The 23801-nt window shown below is 39.0% G+C and overlaps 1 protein-coding gene across 1 annotated transcript; it reads right to left on the minus strand.

The window, feature by feature from the left end:
* Positions 1-5408: 5408 nt before the first annotated feature.
* RSL24D1 (ribosomal L24 domain containing 1) lies at positions 5409-21462 on the minus strand. Its single transcript, XM_024568279.3, has 6 exons — positions 21307-21462; positions 17347-17460; positions 15320-15392; positions 8730-8793; positions 7932-8017; positions 5409-6662 (listed from the first exon to the last, which is right to left on the minus strand). The coding sequence occupies exons 1-6, from the start codon at positions 21385-21387 to the stop codon at positions 6574-6576; spliced, it is 507 nt and encodes a 168-aa protein (XP_024424047.1). The 5' UTR covers positions 21388-21462; the 3' UTR covers positions 5409-6573.
* Between the last annotated feature and the right edge of the window lie 2339 nt (positions 21463-23801).

Genomic DNA, 23801 nt, shown 5'->3' on the forward strand with positions numbered 1-23801 from the left:
CACTGTGAAAGGATTTCCCCCACCAAGTTCATTGAAGCATCTACACACCCATCGCCTCACATATTTACCCGGTTCTTACTGAGAACATTTAACTTCAGTGAAGGGGGACCCCAAAAAGCCCAGAGTTTAAACTTCAGCCACCTTCAAAGTACTCTCCATCTGATGCAATTCACCTATAGAGATGGTTTTTCCACTGCTCAGAACAGTTTTTGAACTTGTTAATTTTGGTGCCTTTTAGTGCTTCTGCCGTTTTTTGTTTCACCTCTTCCACATGGGGAAAATGTTTCCCTTTGAGGACTTTTTTCATCGGGGAAACAAAAAAAGTTGCTTAGGGTGAGATCATGTCAACAGGGAGGGTGGGGCACAGTGGACATGCCGTTTTGGTCAGAAAATGCTGAACATCCAGCATGGTGTGGGCAGGTGTCCTTGTAAATCACCCATCATGAAATGGGCAAACACACTGAGTCTTCAAAAAAATTCTGAATGCAGCCTCTCACAACAACGCCAGCTGGTACACTGATACAGATGGGTTCCTAGAACACTCACCCGGTGGGGGAAGCCTGTACTACAAGGGGCCTGCCTTCCAGAAGATAATTTTTGGTTTTTTGGGGGGCCCCCTCATACTCTAAGCAAATTTCAATTATATAATAGTTACCAACTATAGTCACCATGTCATACGTTAGATCCTCAGACCTTACTCACTTCATAACTGAAAGTGGACCCCTTCACAAAACACCCAGGGTCTGGCAACCGCTCTACTGTTTCTAAGTATAACCACCCACCCTGTTTTTAGATTCTATATATAGGTAATACCATGCAGTATTTACCTCTCCTCTGTCTGGCTTATTTCACTTAGTAGGTTCTAAGCCCTCAAGTTTAATCCATGTTTTCACAAATAATGGAATTTCCTTCCTTTTTAAGGTTAAACAATACTCCATTTTATACTACATATATATACTACATTTTCTGTATCCATTACTCCATCAGTGGACATTTAGATTATTTCTATTTTTCCTTTTATTACATTTATTGGGATGACATTGGTTAATAGGGCCATATAGGTTTCAATTGTACATTTCTATGATACATAATCTGAGCATTGTTTCTACACCTTGGATATTGTAATGCTGCAGTTAACTGGAAATACAGATATCTTCCAAGATAATGAAAACTAAGATTGCTAGAAAATAATAGTTCTTTTTTTAATTCCTAGAGGTACCTCCATACTGTTTTCCATAGTGGCTATACCAATTTACGTTCCCAGCAACACTGTATAAATGTTCCTTTTTCTCTGCATCCTCACCAACACTTCTCTCATCTTTTTTCCTAATAGCCATTCTAACAGGTATGAAGTCGTATCTCACTGCGTTTTTGATTTGCATTATTGATGAGTAGGATGTTAAGCAGTTTTTCATGTACTTATTGACCATTCATAAGTCATCCTTGGGAAAATATCTATTCAGGATTTTTGCCCATTTTTTAATTGGAAATGTTTCTTTGTTATTGAGTTGTGTTAGTTCTCAGATGCATGGTTTGCAAATATTTCCTCCCATTCCATAGGTTGCCTTTTCATTTTATTGATGGCTTCCTTTACTGAGAACAAGTGCTTTGGTTTGATTTAAGCTTATTTTTTACTTGTTACTTTTGTTTTTGGTGTCAAATTTTCAAGTCTTTGTGAAGATCACTGTCAGAGCTCACCCACTGTTTTCTTTTGGGAGTTTAATGGTTCCAGGTCTTATGCTGAAGTCTTTAATGTGTTTTGAGTTGACTTTTTACTTTAGGGGTCCAGCTTCAGTCTTTTGCACATGGCAATCCAGTTTCCCAAGTGTTTATCAAAGAGACTACACTTTCCCCACCATATATATTCTTGACTCCTTTGAAAATTAATTAACCATATACACATGGGTATATTTCTGGGTTCTGGTCCATTTCTATTGCTCCATTGATCTGTGTCTTTTTTGTGCCAATACTATACTGTTTTGATTACTGTAATTTTGTATTATGGTTTAAAATCTGGAAGTGGGATGCTTCCAGATTTGCTCTTCTTGTTCAACACTGCTTTGGCTATTCCAGTTCTATTGTGGTTTCATACAAACTTTAGAATTGTGTTTTCTATTTCTTTGCAACATACCATTGAAATACTTTTGCCAATATTTTAAATTGTGATATATCGGGCACATAAAATTTTATTAGTTATTAGTTGCAAATGTACAATTTGATCTGTATACGTTGCAAAATGGACAACCACAATATTCGAGTTAAACTTCCATCACCAGTTACTATTTCTTTTTTTGTATCCTTTTAATCAGGCAGACTGCCTGTAACTTGCTCACTGCCTACATTCATTCCTCAACATCAGAAGAGGAAATAGATGACACTATCATTAAGTACATGCTAGAAAAAAAACGTGTGGGGTGGATCGCTGACGAGAATGGTATCGCACTTTTCATTGGTGGTCCTCCTTGGAGTCCATGGCTTAGTGTCAAACCAAATGTATATATATTTTATTGGACGAATATTATACAAAGCAAGTCTTTAAAAGCTAGCATTCTGAAAACAAAGATTTCAAAATACAAAGGAGCCAATCTCCTGTATTTGGGGTTAGTTAACATTGCTCAGGAGCAGTGCTGCTTTAACAGACTCACCCACTTAGTTGTCCTTACCTTCTAGTTTTAGATTCTGCGGCTCCCGAAATACAGTACTAACTCCAACAGCAAAGCAGAGAACAGCCCATACTCAGTCCTTCCTGGGATTTCTTGACGTATGACTACTCCAACCAGACCCAGAAACGCAGGTTGGCCTCTCACCGACGTTGGACTGAAGCAGTAGAATCAGGTATGTGACCCAAGGCAGGCGCTGCTTGTTCAGCAGGTCTTCCCAACAGGGCCGATCTGAAGTCACAGAAAGGCTGCTTTCTTTGCTGCTATTGTGTCTCCCTTCTGATAATTTATTCTTTGAATCTTTCAAGTTACTGGTTATTTAAAAAGTAAACTGAAATAAACCCTGCATATAGTTACACTCATTTTCCATGTAGTCACATGTACTGAGCACCATCCACACACCAAGTATTCAACATGTGCCTGGAGTAAGAAAGACCCTCCACTCTTAGATTATGACAGAAATGGGTTGCCTGGATGTGCTGGAGAGGATGGGGATGTCTGTCAGTCAAGACTTTTGGTTGCAAACTCTGGCAAAGGACTGTACTGGCAGGATCATGGGGGTGGGAGTGGGCAGGACACAGAATAGGAGGTTAGACAACAGATCAGGTAGCCAGGTGACCCCAGGGAAGGGAATATGGCAGAAACATCACCTCCAACCCCCACAACAGCTTCAACTAACATTCAAAACCTGAGAACAAAAAGTACAGCATAGGGAATATAGTCGATAATATTGTAATAACTACGCATGGTGCCAGGTGGGTACTAGACTTACCAGGGTGATCATTTCGTAAGGTATATAAATGTCTAATCACTATGTTATATGCCCGAAACGAACATAATGTTGTAGGCCAACTGTAATTGGAAAATAAAAATTTTAAAGATTCAAAACCTTGGGAGAATGTTCAAGCAGAGGCTCACCCCATGGCACCAGAAAGTAGAGCTTCTTACATTCAAAAGAACACATTATTTAAATAAAAGTAATCTCTCCTATAAAAAGAAATTCACCAACAGATACAAAAGTGATTAAATCAACATACAGCTGATAATCAGTATAAAGACATGCACAGGTGTCGTGTTAGCTTTCAAGTCTGCTATGTATCAGTAAAGGGATGTACACTTGGGGAAACTTCTGTCCTTTGAAACTGAGTTGTTTTCTAATACTGATTTTTACCTTTACCTTTTCAACATTTTATTTCAGCTGGCTGCCATGTTAACTTTTACAAGGTAGTCTTCATTCAATATTGTAATTTATACCGTAAATCTGAGTGATTAAAGTCTGATGTCTTTTTCCAGATTTTCATTTAAAATGTGAGCTAAAGGATGGGGTGGGGGAGAGGTGCAGGGGGTGCGGATACACAGCTAATACTAACAGCTAACATTGTAACACTAGCTTACTATGGTGGTGGCCTTAAAATGACTATTTTACGTGTATTAACTGATGGGATCTTCATAAAAAATCCTGAGGCTGGTCATACTATCATCTCCATTTATCAGGTGAAGAAACCAAGTCACAGTCATGTGTCACAAAAGTAACTTATATAGTGGTCTCTTACAGCAAACACCTGGATTTGTGAAGGCTGAATCTGTGAGGTTCTGGATAAACCCCTTCTACATACATGCAGACCAAGTCTGGAGACAGGCTTGTATGGACAGAAATCGTGGTCTCCTCCATCTGCTGGATGTGTGAAAAGAGGTATTGCCTAGACCTACAACTCTTCCATCTGTAAGGTAAGAATAATGCTGTCTGCTTCATGACATACTATAGAACAGCCAGTCCTTCTCAAAATCCCTTCTACAGGATAAACATCTTCCTAAGGCTTCCTATTTTTAAGAGATTTTTTTTTAACATGAGAAATTTTCTGTACTCTTACAAGGTTTTGTGCAGTACGTATAATATTTTTTCTTCTATGATTTCCAGCTCTATATTGCTCTTTAGCAATTAAGAGACTATAGGCATACCTCATTTTATTGTGCTTTGCTTGACTGTACTTCACAGATGTTGCATTTTTTATCCACTGAAGGCAAGACCCTTCACCAGCAAAAAGATGAGGACTCGCTTTATGCAGTGGTCTGAAACCGAGCCTGCACTATCTCCAAGGTATGCCGTACAAAAGTTCCATGTGGTGAGTGTCTGGACAATTTTATGCTTTTGTGTTATGCTCACTGCCCAGCAGAGGTCTCAACCAGACAAAGTAAAAAACAGCAGCCTAAATGCATGGTACCAGGTCAACTACCAGGGAACATTTTAAAGAGACAACTCATCCCTGGGATCCAAGCTTAGACAGCTGTGCGGAACAAAACTGTGGCATTCGAATACATAAACTTTATGAGACTGGGCTCACAAATTACTATGAAATCCACCCTGACAGTTGAGGCAACTGTCTGGATGTTACGCACGAGGTAATTCAGCTCTTTGTTTTAGCTCAGTTTCCCCAAATTAATGGTCTTGAGGTCTCAAGTTGCTCCCTAACTAGCATGGCAGGAAACTTGTTTCCTAATAATATGCAATTTTGAACATGTTTATATTAAAACAAACATGAATACAGTATGGAGAGAAAATTTCAAATAATTTTACAAATGTCTTCGATTGCATATATATACGTATATATACATATATATGTGTGTACATGTGGGTATATATACACACACACAGTGTTACGTGTGTGTATATATTGTTACATCAATAATATTGTTTACAAATGAGCTACATTCACAAGAAAGAACACAAAGGCAAAACCACACTGGAAATCAGGTCTTTTAACACTTGATTAGTAATCAGTCCACTTTATTAGTAATACTGAAGTAAAAATTTAGTCATTACTATATAATTATATAACCCTAAGAATTTGCAATTTATTCTAAATTCTGTCCTAAAAATATAAAAACTGAGTTATTTAACATACTTACTCATAACATACTTAACTTACATGTTATGTAAGTTACATGTGTAACTTATACAACATACTCTTAACATATTTACTCATAAATAATGTAAGAATACAGAAACATGAAGCATTACGTATATATTTTTCATAAGCACATGTGGGTGAAGTTATTTTCTTCCAAGTAATCGATACTTTATCTTTAGTACCTTTAAACAAGTATGTAGACACTTACTATAGAAATGATTTTATGTGCAAATATATAGACATTCTACCCACAAATTCAATATTCCCCAAAACAATCAATTTTTTAAAAGAAAAGCACACAAAAAATTTTAGAAGAATCTATATTCCTCTGCTTCTAAATCATTGTTGAGCTGGAAAACTACAGCTTGCTCTACCAGGAATCTCAAGTTAAAATTTTCTCCAAAGTGGAAACTAGAGAGCAAAGTGCCATTTCAGAAACGACTATTTAGCTTTCACCCCAACATCTACAACTGCCTGTCCTAACCAGTAAAAATATCCGAGAGAATTAGGGTTCAGTGTATGAGGCCATTATGTTCTTCTAAGATGTTGATAAACCAAGACATGAAATACTGAGATCAAAACAAAAGCTATTAGTACTTGGGGCTAATTATCATACAGCTCGTTAGTTCCTTAACTGTATCCCTCCTTCTATGTTAGTAAAGGGAATATTTTTACTACAAAGAAAATTTTATTTTATACATTACCAGCCATGAATTTTTGTCATTAGTTATTACATAAATGGTGCCGTTACCCAAATGGCATGATCCTTTTATGTCCGCAATGCACGTTGTATTTACAGAATTTTCATGATTTACATAAGTAAATCTGAGTGAAGGTTTACCAGTGAGATGCAATCTAGCCTCCTTATTATCTGATGTTTCACAGACAGCAATGTAGAAGAGATTAATTTTAATCACCTTTTCATTTGAGTCACCTTAGGGAAAAAATGAGTAACTTAGGAGGTCTGAGCCTCTACAGATTTTCCAGTGCGCTCAGAGACATGGTTAAACAGTAAGACTGTCAGGAACGACGTCCATGTCCACATCCTCCTGTAGTTTCTGTACCATTTTGTCTTCCAGCTGCTTCCCTTTGCCTTTAAAAAGAGAAATCAAAAACTTTATCAATTCGACGTGACCTTACAGAACACATCAACACTCTATAAAGGGAATTAGAGGTTTTAAAATAACATTGGCTATTTCTAAGGTATTTAGGAATAGTAAATACACTTATACAGGTCTTATAATATGCCACGCGTTAAGTAAGCATTCTACCTACATCTGCTCACTTCACTATCTTAACAACTTACCTTGTAATGATAAGAATCCCAGAGGCACAGAGACAGATGACCTTGCCGAAGGTCACTCGGCTGGTCAGTTCAGGAAATCAAAGTGATAAAATTTGAACCCTGGACCTCATGGATCCATGGTCCCTGCTCTAAACACCGTATTACCAACCTCAGAGGTTCCCTAAAAACTTAGACAACAATGATTCACTCCTGTTGTTTTCTGGGTATCAGTCTGTATCATCTATATGTGAAACAAACACTCCAGGATTCTATTTTGTTACAATAAAATTTGGTATAAAAACAACTAAGGTAGGACTTTAACACAAATCCATTCAACATGTACTTACAGAATTTAACCTTTATTAAGGTTTAGGCTTGGAATCATTCAAGAATCAAATCTTCAACTAAATCTCACCAAAATTTCTCTCTCTTTAAGAAGTCTGCATAAGTAAGTAAACTGTACAACACACTGTACTTGGTGCCAGCTGAGTAGAAGACTGGTTTTCTCACACCTCACAGAGAAACTATGCACACAGACAGCTGCCCAAATGAGTGACTACCAGTAAGTTTCACAAGCACTAAGAGAGGTTCTAATACGAAACTGTAGTTCTCAAACATACGTATCAGAATTGCCTGGAGAACTACTTGAAGACCAGAGGCCCGGCCTCAGCCTCCATATTTATGCCAAGTTCCTCAAGTAGTTCCCATACTGACCAATGCCTGGGAACCACTAACACAAAACACTGTCCTTTAATAAAAACACGTATGAGACAAAATTATCTATGAAATTATTAGTCAACTCATTTTCATTAACTTGGAGAGACAGATGCCTTACAGAAAATAGGATTTTATGAAGGACAGAAAAGAAATACCATACGTAAAAAGGTGACTGGAATTGAGAAATATATTGAATAAATTATATTTTTTAACCAAGTTATACTATAAATGCACTGAGATAACATTTACCAAAAAATACCCTTGAAAGGCTGGCTGACATCCAATTATATAGACCACAAAAATCTGGATTTTTCCCCGCTCTACTGAAAGCAGAGAGCCAGTGTGCAATGCATTACTTACATGCAAAAGGGGCCCGGATGAGGTGGATGTTCTGCTTGACTTCTTTGATGTCCTGAGCTTTCTGTAGTTCTTTATTTTTCTTCAACCTAGGGTAAAAACATTAAGGTCAAAATTTCAATTACTAAAACTTTATACATTAATTCGTAATTTTTAAAAACAAAATTTATTAATTAAATAAGCCATACAGAAGAAGACTGGGAACTCTATTTTCTAGTTCCTAATAAGCTTAATAGGATTCTGACACTACAAACTTGTTCTTTCAGTGTGTCCCTAGTGCTGATTGGAAATGAAATGGGGATTCAGTGTATATTTGCCGGGTGAATGAAGGAATGAGACCGAAGCCAGACGTTAAGTGTCAGAGATCAACGTGTATCACACACCCGTAGTGCAAATCTCCTCTAGCGCCTGGATCTTTTCTGCTCAGATGGAGAGCAGTCTCTCTTACCCAACTTTTTAAGTCATTCAGTAATTACAAGAGCACAAACTCTTAAGACATTCCGCAACAACAACAACAAAAAATTAAGACTTGCTCTCAAACATTTAGGCCCCTTTTAACAGTCTTTTAAAGCTAAAAACTTGTCGGCACATGCTTCTTTTCTGTAACAGACGACCGAAGCGACAAAGATTAAAGTAAATGTGGCAAAATGCTAATAGAATATACAAGAGCTCTTTATACTATGCTTGCCAATTTCTGTAAGTCTGAAGTTATATGAAAATAAGAAGTAATAAAAACCAAATGCCTCTAGATGTGTACTAGTAATTATTTTTCCAAGGGTTACTCTACGCGTTTTTCCATACCTGTTCATGATGAATTTAGCTTGCCGTTTCTGTTTGATCTCTTCGACTCTCTTCATTGCATCAACTACAAAAAAATTCGTAAGAGTTAGCAAATTGTTCACATTCAAGCAAGAGCTCTAATGATCATTTCTTTATTCTAATTTAAAATTGATTAAATGAAAAGCTCATTGAAAAAAAATCCCTACTAAGACAGCTGCAGAAGGTGTGTCCCCTTTGCTGCCATAGCTATTAACTCTCTCACTGTCACAAGTATCATTTCTCTAACTTTTGTTTTGCAAAAGCTTTTGCTACTAAATTTGCCTTCTACGTTAAAGCAGTCCCATGCTTTCCAAATTTTATTCTACAGAGAACTCAGGTTAACAGCAACTAATCCCATTCTGAGCTTGTCATCTCCCTAAGTAATAGCACCTTTCCTGTCAGAAAGACCACTTTTTCTTCAAGTCCCTGGGATATGGTCTGCACATTATGAATACTGGTAAAATAAACAGTCGACCAATTTCCTGTATTCTCAATCGCTAAAAGTCAACTATTTTGGAAAATGTGTACAGGAGCTGAGTCCAACTATGCTCTAGTATCTGCCTCAATACTGTCCAATATAAGACACATCACATATGTAATTTTAAATTTCTAGCAGCCACATTAAAAATGTAAAAAGGAACAGGTCAAAATTAAATTTAATGATATATTTTGTTTCACCAAGATACCCAGAATATTGTCATTTCAATATGTAATCAATATAAAAAATTGTTACTGAGATATTTTATGCTTCTTTTCATACTAAATCTTCAAAAACCATTTTGTATTTTAACCAAAATAACCCAAACGTATTTTAAATTAGCAGCCCATCTTGATTCAGACTAGCCACATTTCAAGTGCTCGGCACACCCTGTGGCTAGTCGCTACCATAGCGCACACTCCCAATCTAGCTTCTTAAAGTGCAGCCTGTACAGCTGAAGAATAGCAGGATGTTCACGGTCTAAAAGTATCTCCCCACAATATATTTATTAGTTACAAGAGGCAAAACACTAACTCTACAGTGTGGAAACCTGCAGACACCCCCTTAACCAAAGATCAAAGTCAGCACTGCTGGTAACAGGACAAACGACAGCAGGGGCCTCCTGACAGGACAATAACAAAACTCAACATCATGTCGATGGTATTCCTGCCAAATGTACATCATCCAAATTTTAAAACACCTGGCCCGTATTCTTCAACATGGTCAAATGTCATGAAACATGAAAACAAACTCAAGAAACTGTTCCAAACTGAAAGACTAAAGAGGTGTGTGACACGTACTATTCTAACAACTTTTGCAATAAAAGATATTGGGACAATCAGGGAAATCTAAGCACATGTAAGATTAGATGATACTACTCTATCAATGCTAATTTCTTGATTCGAATAACTGCATTGTGGTTGTATGAGAGAATGTTCTATTTAGGAAATACGTATTAAGCTCTTTAGGGAAAGCGGATCATTATGTATGCAACTTAACAGTTCGGAAAATAATTATAGAAGGAAGAAAAGGGAGAGAGAGAGGAGAAAGGGTAAATTTAATAAAATGTTAACGTTCAGGAAATCGAGATGTAGAATATCTAGAAGAGGAAGAGGAAGGATATCGATGTAGGAGTATTCTACTCTTGCCACTTTTCTATTCAGTCTGAAATTATGTCAAAATAAAAACTTGTTTAAGTGCAGGCTGGGGACCAGCAACACTGACACAACCTGGGAGTTTGTTAGACATGTAGAATCTTAGGCCCCACTGAGACATACTGTTTCAGAATCTGCATTTTAATAAGATTCCCCAGAAGGCCCCATGGTGCCCCTAAATTAAAATGATGTTTATATGAATAACTCTAAGACAATGTTAATTTTAAATCTGTACATGCTGTGGCTTAGAATTAATAATATAGGGTGAGGCAAAAGTAGGTTTACAGTTGTAAGTATGCCTATTTTTTAATATATTTTATTGATTATGCTATTACAGTTGTCACATTTTCCCCCCTTCACTCCACTACTCCCTGCACACCCCCTCCCACCCGCATTCCCCTACTTTAGTTCATGTCCATGGGTCATACATATAGGTTCTTTGGCTTCTACATTTCCTGTACTATTCTTACCCTCCCCCTGTCTATTTTCCACCTACCATTTATGCTACTTATTCTCTATACCTTTTCCCCCTCTCTCTACATCCACGCCCCTGCAGATAACCCTCCATGTGATCTCCATTTCTGGGATTCTGTTCCTGTCCCAGTTGTTTGCTTCGTTTGCTTTTTTGTTTTAGGTGTAGCTATTATTAACTGTGAGTTTGCTGTCATTTTACTATTCATATTTTTTATCTTTTTTCTTAGATAAGTCCCTTTAACATTTCACATAATAAGGGCTTGGCGATGATGAACTCCTTTAACTTGACCTTATCTGAGAAGCAACTTTATCTGCCCTTCCATTCTAAATGATAGCTTTGCTGGATAGAGCAATCTTGGATATAGGTCCTTGCCCTTCATGACTTGGAATACTTCTTTCCAGCCCCTTCTTGCCTCTAAGGTCTCTTTGGAGAAATCAGCTGACAGTCTTATGGGTACTCCTTTATAGGTAACTATGTCCTTTTCTCTTCCTGCTTGTAAGATTCTCTCTTTATCTTTAATCTTGGGTAACGTAATTATGATGTGCCTTGGTGTGTGCTTCCTTGGGTCCAACTTCTTTGGGACTCTCTGAGCTTCCTGGACTTCCTGGAAGTCTATTTCCTTGGCCAGATTGGGGAAGTTCTCCTTCATTATTTTTTCAAATAAAATTTCAACTTCTTGATCTTCCTCTTCTCCTTCTGGTACCCCTATAATTCGGATGTTGGAACATTTCAAGATGTCCTGGAGGTTCCTAAGCCTCTCCTCATTTTTCTGAATTCTTGTTTCTTCATTCTTTTCTGGCTGGATGTTTATTTCTTCCTTCCAGTCCAAGCCATTGATCTGAGTCCAGGTTTCCTTTCTGTCACTGTTGGTTCCCTGTATATTTTGCTTTATTTCACTTAGCAGAGCCTTCATTTTTCCTCTATTTTATGACCATACTCAACCAATTCTGTGAGCATCCTGATTACCAGTGTTTTGAACTGTTCATCTGATAGGTTGGCTATCTCTTCGTCACTTAGTATTTTTTCTGGAGCTTTGATCTGTTCTTTTCATTCAGGCCTTTTTTTTTTTTGGTCTTGGCGCATCTGTTACTTAAAGGGGCGGAGCCTTAGGTGGGAGCCTTAGTCACTCCCTCTGCTACCCACAATCAAATTGGGCCCCTCTGGTGCTGGTTCCTGAGTGGGTGGGTTTGTGCACACTCTAGGCCCCTGTGGGTCTCTCCAACGACCTCTCCTGTGAGGCTGGGAGTCTCTCCTGCTGCCGCCCCAACCCCCACGGGTGTTTTCAATCAGAGGTTTGAGGCTTTATTTCCCCGCGCTGGAACCCTGGGTTACGCGGTCTGCTTTGCTCCCCACCGTTGGTCCCAGTTTATCTGTGCGCAAGTGTGGGGCCACGGGGTGCTACCTGCCGCTCTGCCTGCCCCTTTCTCCGCCACTCTGAGTCCGGCCCTCTCGGTTTATCTGTGTGTGAATGTGGGGCCGCAGGGTCTGCTAGTGCTCGGACTGCCTGCCCCGTTCGTCCCACACTCCGCCAGTCTCAGTCCCTGCCACGGCCACGCGAGTCCTCTCTGCCCCGGCTGCCTGTCTCCGCCCCTCCTACCAGTCTGGATGTATGTTTCTTTTTTATCTACTTGGTGTCGGACTTCCTTGCTGTTCGATTTTCTGTCAGTTCTGGTTGTGCGAGGAGGCGCAGTGTGTCTACCTACGCCTCCATCTTGGCCGAAAGTCCAAAACATTTTATTCTCGTATTATTATTTGTTAATGACTGTATTATTTGCCATACAAACAACTGTAAACCTACTTTTGCCCCATCCTGTTACATGATATATAATTTTTTTCCTCTGTTTGCCTTTCAGCAAAAATGATAAAGGCAAGTTCTAGTACTCAGAAGCATTTCCACACGTTGAAGTTACTCAGAAGGGAAATATACACACAAAAGTGGCAGGACATCCTTTCCAAGAATAAGACACTGCATTTCTGGATATTCCAGGAGATAAAAAAATTTAAGTGTAAGAAGCCTGAAATAGATATTAAAAATGGATCTGCAATACAGAGAAACACAAATCAAATAGAAATCATTCCTCCTACTATTACTGCTTTCAAAGTTCTGCTACTGCTGTTTCTGCAGACATCAGCATTTTAACAAAGGTTGCTAAATCCACATCTTCACACAATTTGATAATGTAAGCAATAAATATAAAACTATTGTTAACAGACTAGTTTATAGACAAGATAATACTGAAATAGGGAATATGGGGAACCAAGAAATCTTTTAGAAGAATAAAATGCTTTTCTGGAACACTACTAACAACTATTAATTATGTAAGCCAGCAGGAAACAGCTTTATGTTCCAAAGACTCACACTGTCTAACCAGAAAATCTTTGGAAAATCTATCTTTAAGATCCCAACGTGAAAAGACAACAGAATGTGTGCAGGAAAAACCCCTCAATAGAGCACTGCTTCTTACAGAACTTGCAGCCAGATAAACGAGTGGGGCAAGGGAATGAGACTGTGATCATACGTGAGCCAATCAATCATCACCTAACAGAAGTAGCGAAGGAGGAGGACTCAGTGAAATGCACCGAGGGGGCAGGGACTGTGTGCACCCTCTTCCTCTTTGTGTGGCAGAGTCAGTGCTCACTGTTCAAGTACATGCAGTCTTACAGAACACAACAGTATTTCCCAATCAATGTAAACAACATGAAACCAGCATGCAGGGTCACAGCAACTGAATCTCCACATGTGACTAAAATATGCACCCCAATTTCAACATCAAGCTGAATAACCACTAAATAAAAGCAGTTATAAAGCATGCCAGGGTGATCTGGAGCTACTATCTTCAAGTAGTAACAACAGAGAGAACAAAGGCCAAAATGAAATAAAACTCTTTGGGGTCCAGAAATGTTTTATTAAGATCTTCCGATAATGTCCTTGACAAGAGTGCCTTTTGGAATCAATTTAAGAATCCTATGAAAAATGTTTACCTATGTGAGGTGATGGATGTTAACTAGACGCATTGTTGTGATTATTTCTCAATATGTACAAATATCAAATTATGTTGTACACATGAAATTAATCTATGTTATACAGCAATCATATCACAATAAAAAAAAGAATCCTGGCCCTGATTAGGTAGCTTAGTTGGTCAGAGCATCGTCCAGATAAACCAAGGTTATGGGCTCAATCCCCAGTCAGGACACACACAAGAAGCAACCAATGAATGCATAAATACGTGAAACAGCAAATCCATGTTTCTCTCTCTCCCTTTCAAATCAATAAGTAAAAAGAATCCTATGAAATTATTAATCTGTTTAGAAATCCTGAGTTTGAATAAGTGTTACTTCCTTACTAAATAAACCCAATAAAATCAACTGCTTTTCAGAACAACTCTCCCTCTAGTAACAAAACAAAATATTTAAAAATATTCTTAATTAAAAGATTTAAAAATTTTTTTAAAGGAAGAAAAACGAACACACCAAGGGGCAGAATACTTAGTCCTATGTGGAACAGGGAGTTCTAAAACTGGACTTTGACTTCTCCACACTTCAGGAAGATGAAAATTGAGAGGGTACCAAATGCCTCCACAAAGGCCCACAAGTCCTCAGGTCCTCTCCTGAAGTCCTGTGACGGAGGAGAGCGTTGAGAGGGATGCCCTGTCTGTGATCTACTACAGACCAATAAAGTCTGTGGGATTCTAAGCATTAGGGACTTCTAGTTCACCAACTACATCATCCTCAACCTAAGACTGAAATGGCTAGAGACTCCACAGGGGAAAGATAGGCAAGGCCAAGGCCCGCAAACTCAAACATGCGCACCACACACAGGGACATAGTGGAATCTACACGCTGTTAAAGAAACTAAATTTCACTGCGTGTGGGCTTTGTGTCAGTCTCTGTCTACTTCAGAAAAAACAAAGACAAGAACATGATATTATTGCTTTTAATTTCAGTAACCTATGGTTTCATTTTTACCTAAGTTAAGCACTTATCAATTCTGATAGAAAATCTGTAATTATCTCAAGTGCTGTACTTTTTTATTTTACCAAAGCAGTAAATTTTATAAGGTATACAGAATACACTGCTTATATCCCTAAGTCAAATTATCTAATCTTGTATTCTAGGTTTTGTGTGTATTTTAACTATGCCACATTCACCCAAAAAAGTATTCTCCATCTCTATTTTTTTCACATTTTTGGATGTTTTTATATGTGTATGGGCACTTCAAATGATATTAAATGTAATAATTATTTTTATAGTGAACACACCAGCCACGTCTGGAAGGGATTTTGGGTAGTTTATACAAAAGACACCAAAACAATATAACCATTAAAATGAGGATAACAGAACAAAAGCTAACCAATGAAAAGGAAAAGAAATGTAATATTTAAACAACAAAGTGACATTAAAGTTATGGCAATATCCCAAACCCATCTCTCCTGAAAATGCCTGGCATTCCCTTGTGACTTACTCGTTTTATTCCACAGCTCTCGCTGGTATTTGACAGGTTCATTTCTACGTTTTTCAAATTCGAATGAATTATCCTGTAAGGGGGTGAAAACACGGTTTTTACAGAGGTATGAAGGAAACATCTCTTAAAATTTATTCTTCTTTTCACAAGCATCCCGAGTATTTCAAACTATGAACACGTTAGGATTCCCTTCGGGGTGATGTGGCAATACAGCACAAGGTATCAAACTTTTTCTACACCACGATGCCCAAGACGGCCTTTCTCTACATCCCAGTGCTTCCCAAAGGGGGCGGGGGGGGCGGGGGGAGCTCAACCACCATCCCTCAGAAGAGGCATATAACAATCACAAACTGGGGATAATAAAGCAAACTCAAAAAGTTTCCCTAACTTCCCAATCCTCGACGAGACTTGCAGCCAGAAATTTTTTTATCAGGCTGAACCATATGAAATTACCACTTTTCATACATCAAAAAAGAGCCAAACATGAGAATTTCAATGGTTCAACTCTAAATACCTATCATGCTTATATATTTTAAGACTTATACACCTTTGTGTTATAGCATAAAGGTGGGAAACTACACATCTTCCAATCACTGTAGTGCTGCTCTACGTGGCATAAGCTTTGCCGTGAAATTCTTCAGGTCCCTTCTAAATGTAGTTGGTATTTTGACAGTTGACAATCCTATGTATCTTAAAACACACAAAACAATTTTGGAAAAGCTACAGGTTTCTTAGAAAAACTACAGGTATTTCTTGGTCTTCAAATCTACCTAACACAGGCACATGGAACAAAACTAGCCCTGTATCTGGCTATTTCATCTACAATACATACACCCGACTCTATTTACATCACAGTAACATCAGCAATGACAAGGTCACCAGCAAATGACTGTGACTGGCATCCCTTCTTCACTCACACAGGGACTTTCTTCTTGTCCCTACTGGAATTTATTTTTATAACCATAATTGTAACTTGGCCTTGCATCTTGTCAAAATATATTCATTACATTCATTGAAAACCTCAGGAGTTATAGAAGCCAGAAAAGGACATGGCTTCATGGCAACTACTTAGATACTGCCCTTAAGGAGCGGAGAAGCGGGAAAGAAGTCCCGGGTTTCAAGGAAGAGGAAGTCATGGAGGGAGAGGACAGACTAATAAAGACCTTCCTCTCTCCAGGGCAGCCATGCAGCAGCGTCCCCCGCCTCCCTTTGCAGGGGTTGAATGTGGACCGGCTTCCCCAGATCCTTCCTACCCACTCAGGAACAGCAAGCAATGACACCAGGGGCTCACACATGAAATCCCCTCATCCCCACTACTCCTCCTCACACCAGTACTACTAGTTTCTCTGCTCTCAGACACAAAGTGAGAACTATAGGAAATCTATAAACTGATAAACAAGTCTATTACAAATCTCATCCGAGCCCTCACTGCTATTCCGGAACTCTTTAATCAATCTCTTAATTCCTCTCAAAATCCCCAAGTAGCAACTCCCAACTTCACCCCAAACCATTTAAATGATTCCCCCCTTTCTTTGCAAGAGCTAAAAATAGTCTTTTTGAGAATAAGAAAAATCACTTCTACAAACTGGATTAGGAATTTTTTTCCTTTTTGGAATTCTACAGATTTATGGTTTTTAGGATTATGTGAGAATTATTACCATAATCAAATACAACTAAATTACTCATCAATCATGTTACAGGAAGCTTTGTTATAGTTAATTACATCACAAACCCCACCCCACCCCCCAAAAAACCCTGAAATTTGTAAACTGTAAAAACTATGTTCATTGTCCTGGCTGGCGTGGCTCAGTGGATTGAGCATGGGCCTGTGAATCAGAGGGTCACAGGTTCAATTCTCAGTCAGAGCACGTGCCTAGGTTGCAGGCCAGGTCCCCAGCAGAGGGTGTGTGAGAGGCAACCACACATTGATGTTTCTATCCCTCTCTCTTTCCTTCCCTTCCCCTCTCTCTAAAAATAAATAAATAAGTCATTTAAAAAATCTTTAAAAACGAACAAACTATACTCACCACTGTAAGCTCTTTACCAGCTGCTTTACGGAAAGCTTTAGTCCACCTGACCTTGCGAGGATTGCGCTTCTTTTTAAAGTTTTTATGGCACTTGGATTTACAGAACCTGAACACCTACAAGAAAAGTTAAAATAGAGAGAAGTCAATACTAAAAATTTTTCTATCATAGGATGTTACCCGTAACCAGAGAAAATATATCATGAAGTCTAAAAAATGACAATGTTTCTCACTCACAATTGTTTCTACTTACAAGACCATCTAGATGTGTTTGGACACATCAGATTAAAATGAAACTGAACTATATTTTGACTTTCAAGCATCATCATAACTAAAAGCTGAAAGCCCTGAAAATATGGTTAAAAACTACCATTTTTATAGAATAACAGTAAAACCTTATAATGATCTATAATCAAGAGTAGTTTTAAGTAAAGTCATTTATTTAAGTCACTTCCCATATCAGAATAATTCTCAAAATTCACTTTCTATGTACCTCAGTGGGATTAAAAGCTTCAAACCACCATTCTGGAATCTCCGTTGGTTCTTTCCATCCTTGCACAAAATAATTTCAAAAAGGCAACTGAAACTGGCTATAGACTTGTTTTCTAAAGTAGTCATACATCTACTAGGGAGACTCGTCACTACTTTAACTCTCCACCTTCACCCCAAAGGATGCGATCTTTCAACAGCACTTACAATTTAGTGATGCCTCAGTGATACTTCAGTGAGCTCCTGCAATGGCTTATTGGGACTCACCGTTACGTCTAAGATGCATTATTTTGTTACTCTGTAATGTCTTAGAACACATTACAATTTGTGTGTTACTAAAAAAAATCTGAAGAGAAAAAGTAATTTTTTGAGTTGAATTATCACACCTAGAAGATGTGGCCCATTTTTAAAAATAGGTCAAAATGAGATATAAACTTTCCAACTAAGAAAGCCTATCTATGTATATGTCATAAGCCAAAATACTTTTCATTTTACATATACTTTGTTCTACGGAGATTTTCAAACAGTCCTTATACACACTAGGACATACTTGGAAATAGTCAATACTGGGTTAATCTGATCTAGGCCCATACCGCCTGACAGCCATCTTCTGAGAGACTCGAATGAAAGTATGTCTACATTCTTGAATTAATTTCAAAGTAATTGGAAAATACAAGGACTACTATAGTCTCCTGGAGTAACTATGAAATTATTAACAGTAAAATTTCTTTGAGTATTTTCAGCCCAAAGTACTAGTGATATTTTTAAGTAAAAGCCTCCTATGTTTAATACCCACTAGATAACTCCTAGACAAATCCTCATTTCTGAAATACAGCTAATGAGAGATTTGAATGTTTCCTAGGTCTCCTCAATTCCAAAAAGAACCACCAGCTTGAAGTTACAGGGAAGTCTACTTGAAGTCCATGCCTAAAACATTATCTGAAAATCACAATGAAATAATCTGAAATGCCTAGAGCCATTGGAGATGGGAAGGGGATTCAATTAGCAAATAAAGTGCATCTACTATGTGCCTGATGTTGCACTAGGTGCTAGGGATACAATAACTAAAACATAAATCCCTACCTCCAGAACTTAGGCTAGCAACCTAAGTGTGGTAAAGTCACACTTTGCAAATAAGAGAGATCGCAATCAGACTAGAATATAAAGAACGGGATAAAGCTATATACAATAATCATGTATAAAGTAATACGGAAACACAATACAGTGGTTAAATCTACAGTGGAGTAGGTGGTAGATGGGTTATGTGAAAGCTTCACAGTTTCCCTTTTAATCTAGTCCTGTAGCATCATCCTCAGTCTGCAACGTGCACATGATTTATCTAATCACACCTCACTCAAAGTCCTTCAACGCTTTCTAATTCCATTAATTCAACAAACATTTATTAAGCACTCATTAAGTTTGTATATACTTTTCCTGTTTGCAAACTATGTAAAAACATGGAACATAACATTAATTCTACCTTTAAGAAGCTACCTAAGAAGTGAAAGAGGGGAAGTCTCTATGACAGATGGTCTCAAAAGCTAAGAGCATAAGGCAAAAAGACTGGTTAGGAGACGAGAAAAGTGATGTGTCTAATCTGACACCAGGGCAGGAAACAGAAAGAAAGCAAAGACACTACTATTCTTTGCAAAGGCAAAATGAATAGCCCTTGATAGGCCTAGATAAGGTGAAGGGCTCAAACTTGACCCTTACATTTCTAGCAGATGACAGTGGCATTAACTCAGAGAGCAAAATGATCTGAGGTAGTCAGGAACTCTCTCTCAATGGGCTCACTGTTAGGTACAAACAGGATTACCCTATCAAGTGCAAAATTCAGACCTGGAGGTAAGGAGAGAGAGAGACTGGGATTCATCCACAGTGAAACGACACGCAGGCACACTTCATTTTACTGCACTTCACAGGTGCTGCATGTTCTACAAACTGAAGGGAGACCCTCTACCAGCAAAAAGATTACGTCTCACTTTATTGTGGTGGTCCCAAACCAGACCTACAATATTTTTGACGTGTGCCTGTCTTTTCTCTTCATTCATTAGTGCTTCAGGGCCTCCACTTCTTACTTCCCCAATTTTGTTCTGGACCCACTCGTCTTCCCTGTCCTTGCTAGCACCATAAGACTTCCTCATCAACATGAACCTCCAATATGTTCGCCAGATCAACACCCAACTCTAGGTAGCTCCCACAATGTTGTTCTTATCTCAACACCCAGCTGACAAGCATCAAATATAAAATCGTGATGATCAGATCATCCACAAAGCCATGTTGCCCACCGTGAATTTGACTCCAACCTGGCAATGATCCATTTTATAAATTTTTTCATCATGTTCCTGAAAGCCAATATTCAAAATCTTCCACATATTCTTTCAAGTTCCCAAACATAGCTTTGGTCCCTCACTATTTAGCAAGGACCCTTGTTCCTAATTTAATGAGCTCAGTATCTTCCATCTATAATAGAGATATAAGGAAATAAAGTAGGAACTATAATTCCTTACCATGTCAAAATCACCACCCAGGGGTGACTTTCCAATTCAATGGATCTGGTGGAAACCAGAAATCTGTACTTTTTTTTTTTTTAACAAGTTCCCAGTGACTCAGAAGCAAATGTAAGACAAGTCAAATTCCAAGAAACAATGTGTTAAAGAAACAGAGAAATGAGATTCATTCTGATATGAGAAGGAAAACTCATGTATCATTCACAAAATTCTTCACAACCAGGCCTTACCGTGTATCTGTATGTGTATATCTTATGTTTTATAGACGAATCATCTTATATTTGTATTTTATTGCCCTACCCCAAGCCTCTATCACCACCCATAATATAGAGATGTAACTGCTTCGTTCTGTGCTCAAACTGTTCACTCTCCTTCCACTTAGAATGCCCTCTCCTCACTTTCTCATGCAATATTCAAGATCCAGGATCAATGTCATCTCCTTTCTGGGCCTTTCCATATATGACCCTTCCCAATTCACTTCCAATAACTTCAAAACACAAAAGTCTAATATTAAGCCACATGCAACATTTCTAACAACCTCTACACACTATGGGCAGTCCCAAGCCTCATTGATCTCTCTATGCTACGCACCTTGGCAACCACGCCTGACTTGGCATGCGTTCAACAAAGTTTTCTGATTTAAAGAACTTGGCCCGCGTACTACAGCGGCTACACTACCCAAGCTGACCCCAATGACCCGTGGGGGCTGGCTGGGCCAGCTCTTGAACCTCGTCGCAGCCAAACCTAGCCCCAGGGAAGCCTGACGACCAGCTCCGTTCCGGACGCCCTCGAGAAGAAACTCCCCAAGTGGGAGATCGAACCCGGAGCTCCTCGCAAAGCCTCCCTCTCTGGGGGTGAACGTGGGTAACCTGGCCCAACGCCGCAGGCGCAGAGGAACGCCGAGCAGCCTGGGCTCAGCCCCGCGGGTGCGCATTGGTGTGCGCGCTGGCCTTGGCCGCCTCACCTTGCAATCGTTGCGAACGAACATCATGCCGTGGCCGGGGTATATAGGCCCGGAACAGAAATAACACTTCTCGATACGCATGTTGGACGCGCGTGGGGTCCCACCACCCGGACGCCGAGTTCCAAAGGAAGTGACGCGACACTGTCACAGGAAGTGATTCTCTTCCGAGCGCCCTACCCGGAAGAGGCATCTATCCTGGCTCCTGCGGGCCCCTGGAAAGCGATCCGAACCTGGCAGCGCCCCCGCGTGGCCACGTCGGCAAAAACACTGCCGTTTCGCTCAGGTGCAGAGCGGCGCGGTCGGCCCGGCAGCCTCGTAAGAACGTGAAACGTGGCCCCTCGCTGCCTACTGAACTCGCTGTCACAGCGCGTAGTTTTCCTTTCTACCATACCCTGTTACGTCAGTCTTTATTCTTCTTTAGTTTGCGCTTTGCCCCTTGGAGAGCTCTCCACACATTGCGTTGTCCGTAGGAGCTCGTTTCTCTACCCGCTTCCCTAGCCTCTGGTTCCAGTCCCAAGGCCAAGTGCGTGTCTCCACTCTATTCTTTCTAACACTAATAAGCATCCTAGTCACGCTTTTTTGCTGTTATCTGTCTCTCCTCGTTGCAATGGGAGCTCCGTAAGGGCAGAGATTCTTGTGGTTTTGTTCACAGCTATATCCTCAGTGCCTAGAATAGTTCCTGGCCTGTAATTAAGCATTCAGCACACGTTATCAATGAACACATAACATTCTTTTTCATAGTCGTATATATGCAACTGTATGGAGGTACTTTAATTGGTTGCCTATGGGTAAACGTGTTTCCTATCTTTTGACATAATAACCATCTATACTGATAGATTTACTTTTTCAAAAATAAAGGTTTATATAGAACTGCTGGGTCAGAGGATATGTGCAATTTTAAAATCTGGTAAATAATACTAAATGCCGCCCGAAAGTTTTACCCATAGCTGTCTGTTCATCTCCTCTTTATCAAAGGTGATTTTGCCAATCTAAGGTTATTTTTTTCTATTATTATTTTAACTTGCAGTTAATTATGAAGTTAGGAATCTTTTCAAATGTTTGAAATCTATTTTTTCTCTGAATTGCCTGTTTATATCCTTTAGTATTCCACTGTGTTGTTGATTTGTTTTCTTTTTTTTTTTTTCATTTTTCTTTTTCTTAAACATCTATAGGTTCCCTCTCACACTCTCACACAGGTCCCCAAGTGGGGACCTGGCAGGCAACACAGGTATGTGCCCTGACTGGGAATCACACTGGCGACCTTTTGGTTCATAGGTCAGCGCTCAATCCACTGAGCTACACCAGCCAGGGCTGTTGACTTTTAATAGTACTTTACATATTAAGATTTTCTCTCTGCTGGCAGAAATTATTTCCTAATTTACAAATACTTTCAACTTTACTTATAGTATTTTTCCATGTGGAGATGTTTTATTTGTGTGTATCCACATTTATCCAATCTTTTATGGTTTTAGATTTGGTGTTTTCCTTGGAACTGAATTTTCCTCTTCAAAATTGTTTTTCCTAATTTTTCTCCATTATTTTTAGAGTATCGTTATTCACATTTTAATTTGCAACTACTCTGGAATTTACTTAAATGTAACTTAAGTTTGAGACCCCCCCCCACCCGGCAGAATACCGTATGTTCACTTCTCTGTGTCTACCTTTGGGCTCTGCTTTGTTTGATATATTTGTCTATTTGTGTGCCTGTTACAAAGTGTTTGTATTATTTTAATTTTTATTTTTATTAATTTTTGTTTTCTGTTACAGTTGTCCCAATTTCCCACCCCCGTTGCTCTCCCCTGGCCCCCCTCACTAACCCCTCCCCCCATCAGTCCCTACCCTGTTGTCCATGTCCATGTCCATGGGTCATTTGCATCTGTTCCTTGACTAGACCCTTCTCTGGTTGCTGTCAGTTTGTTCCTTGTTTCCATATCTCTGGTTCTACTTTGCTCATTTGTTTGTTTTGTTCATTAGGTTCCCCTTATAGGTGAGATCATAGGGTATTTCTCTTTTGCGATCTGGCTTATTTCATTTAGCATAATACTCTCCAGTTCCACCCATGCTTGTGTGAAAAGTAATTTTTTTAAATAACTGGGTTTACCTGAAGTCCTCCTCTCCCTTCCTTCACCTCTTATTCATTGTTTCTGACATTCCTCACAGTTTTTTGTTTGCTTGTTTTTTCATTTAAACTCCAGCATCAGTTTGTCTAGTTATAATCTGCAGCTACATATAATTTTTCCTTTTATCTAGTATTTACAGTTATTTTTCTTGTCTAATTATTTGACTAGTAATTCCAGAACAATGCTAAAAAACAAAGGCAAACACCAGAAATTTTAATAACAAACATTTGCCCAACACCTCGTCAACCAGGAGACTGAAAATTATTTTACCCGTTTAATCTTCTCACCAGTCATCCTAAACTCTTGTACACAGATCCTTCCCAGCTCTCCCTTTCATCCTGCCACTTGAACAAGAAATGTCCTGCCCTTCTCACC

The sequence above is a fragment of the Desmodus rotundus genome, chromosome 7, assembly GCF_022682495.2.
Source record: "Desmodus rotundus isolate HL8 chromosome 7, HLdesRot8A.1, whole genome shotgun sequence".
Classification (NCBI taxonomy): Eukaryota; Metazoa; Chordata; class Mammalia; order Chiroptera; family Phyllostomidae; genus Desmodus; species Desmodus rotundus.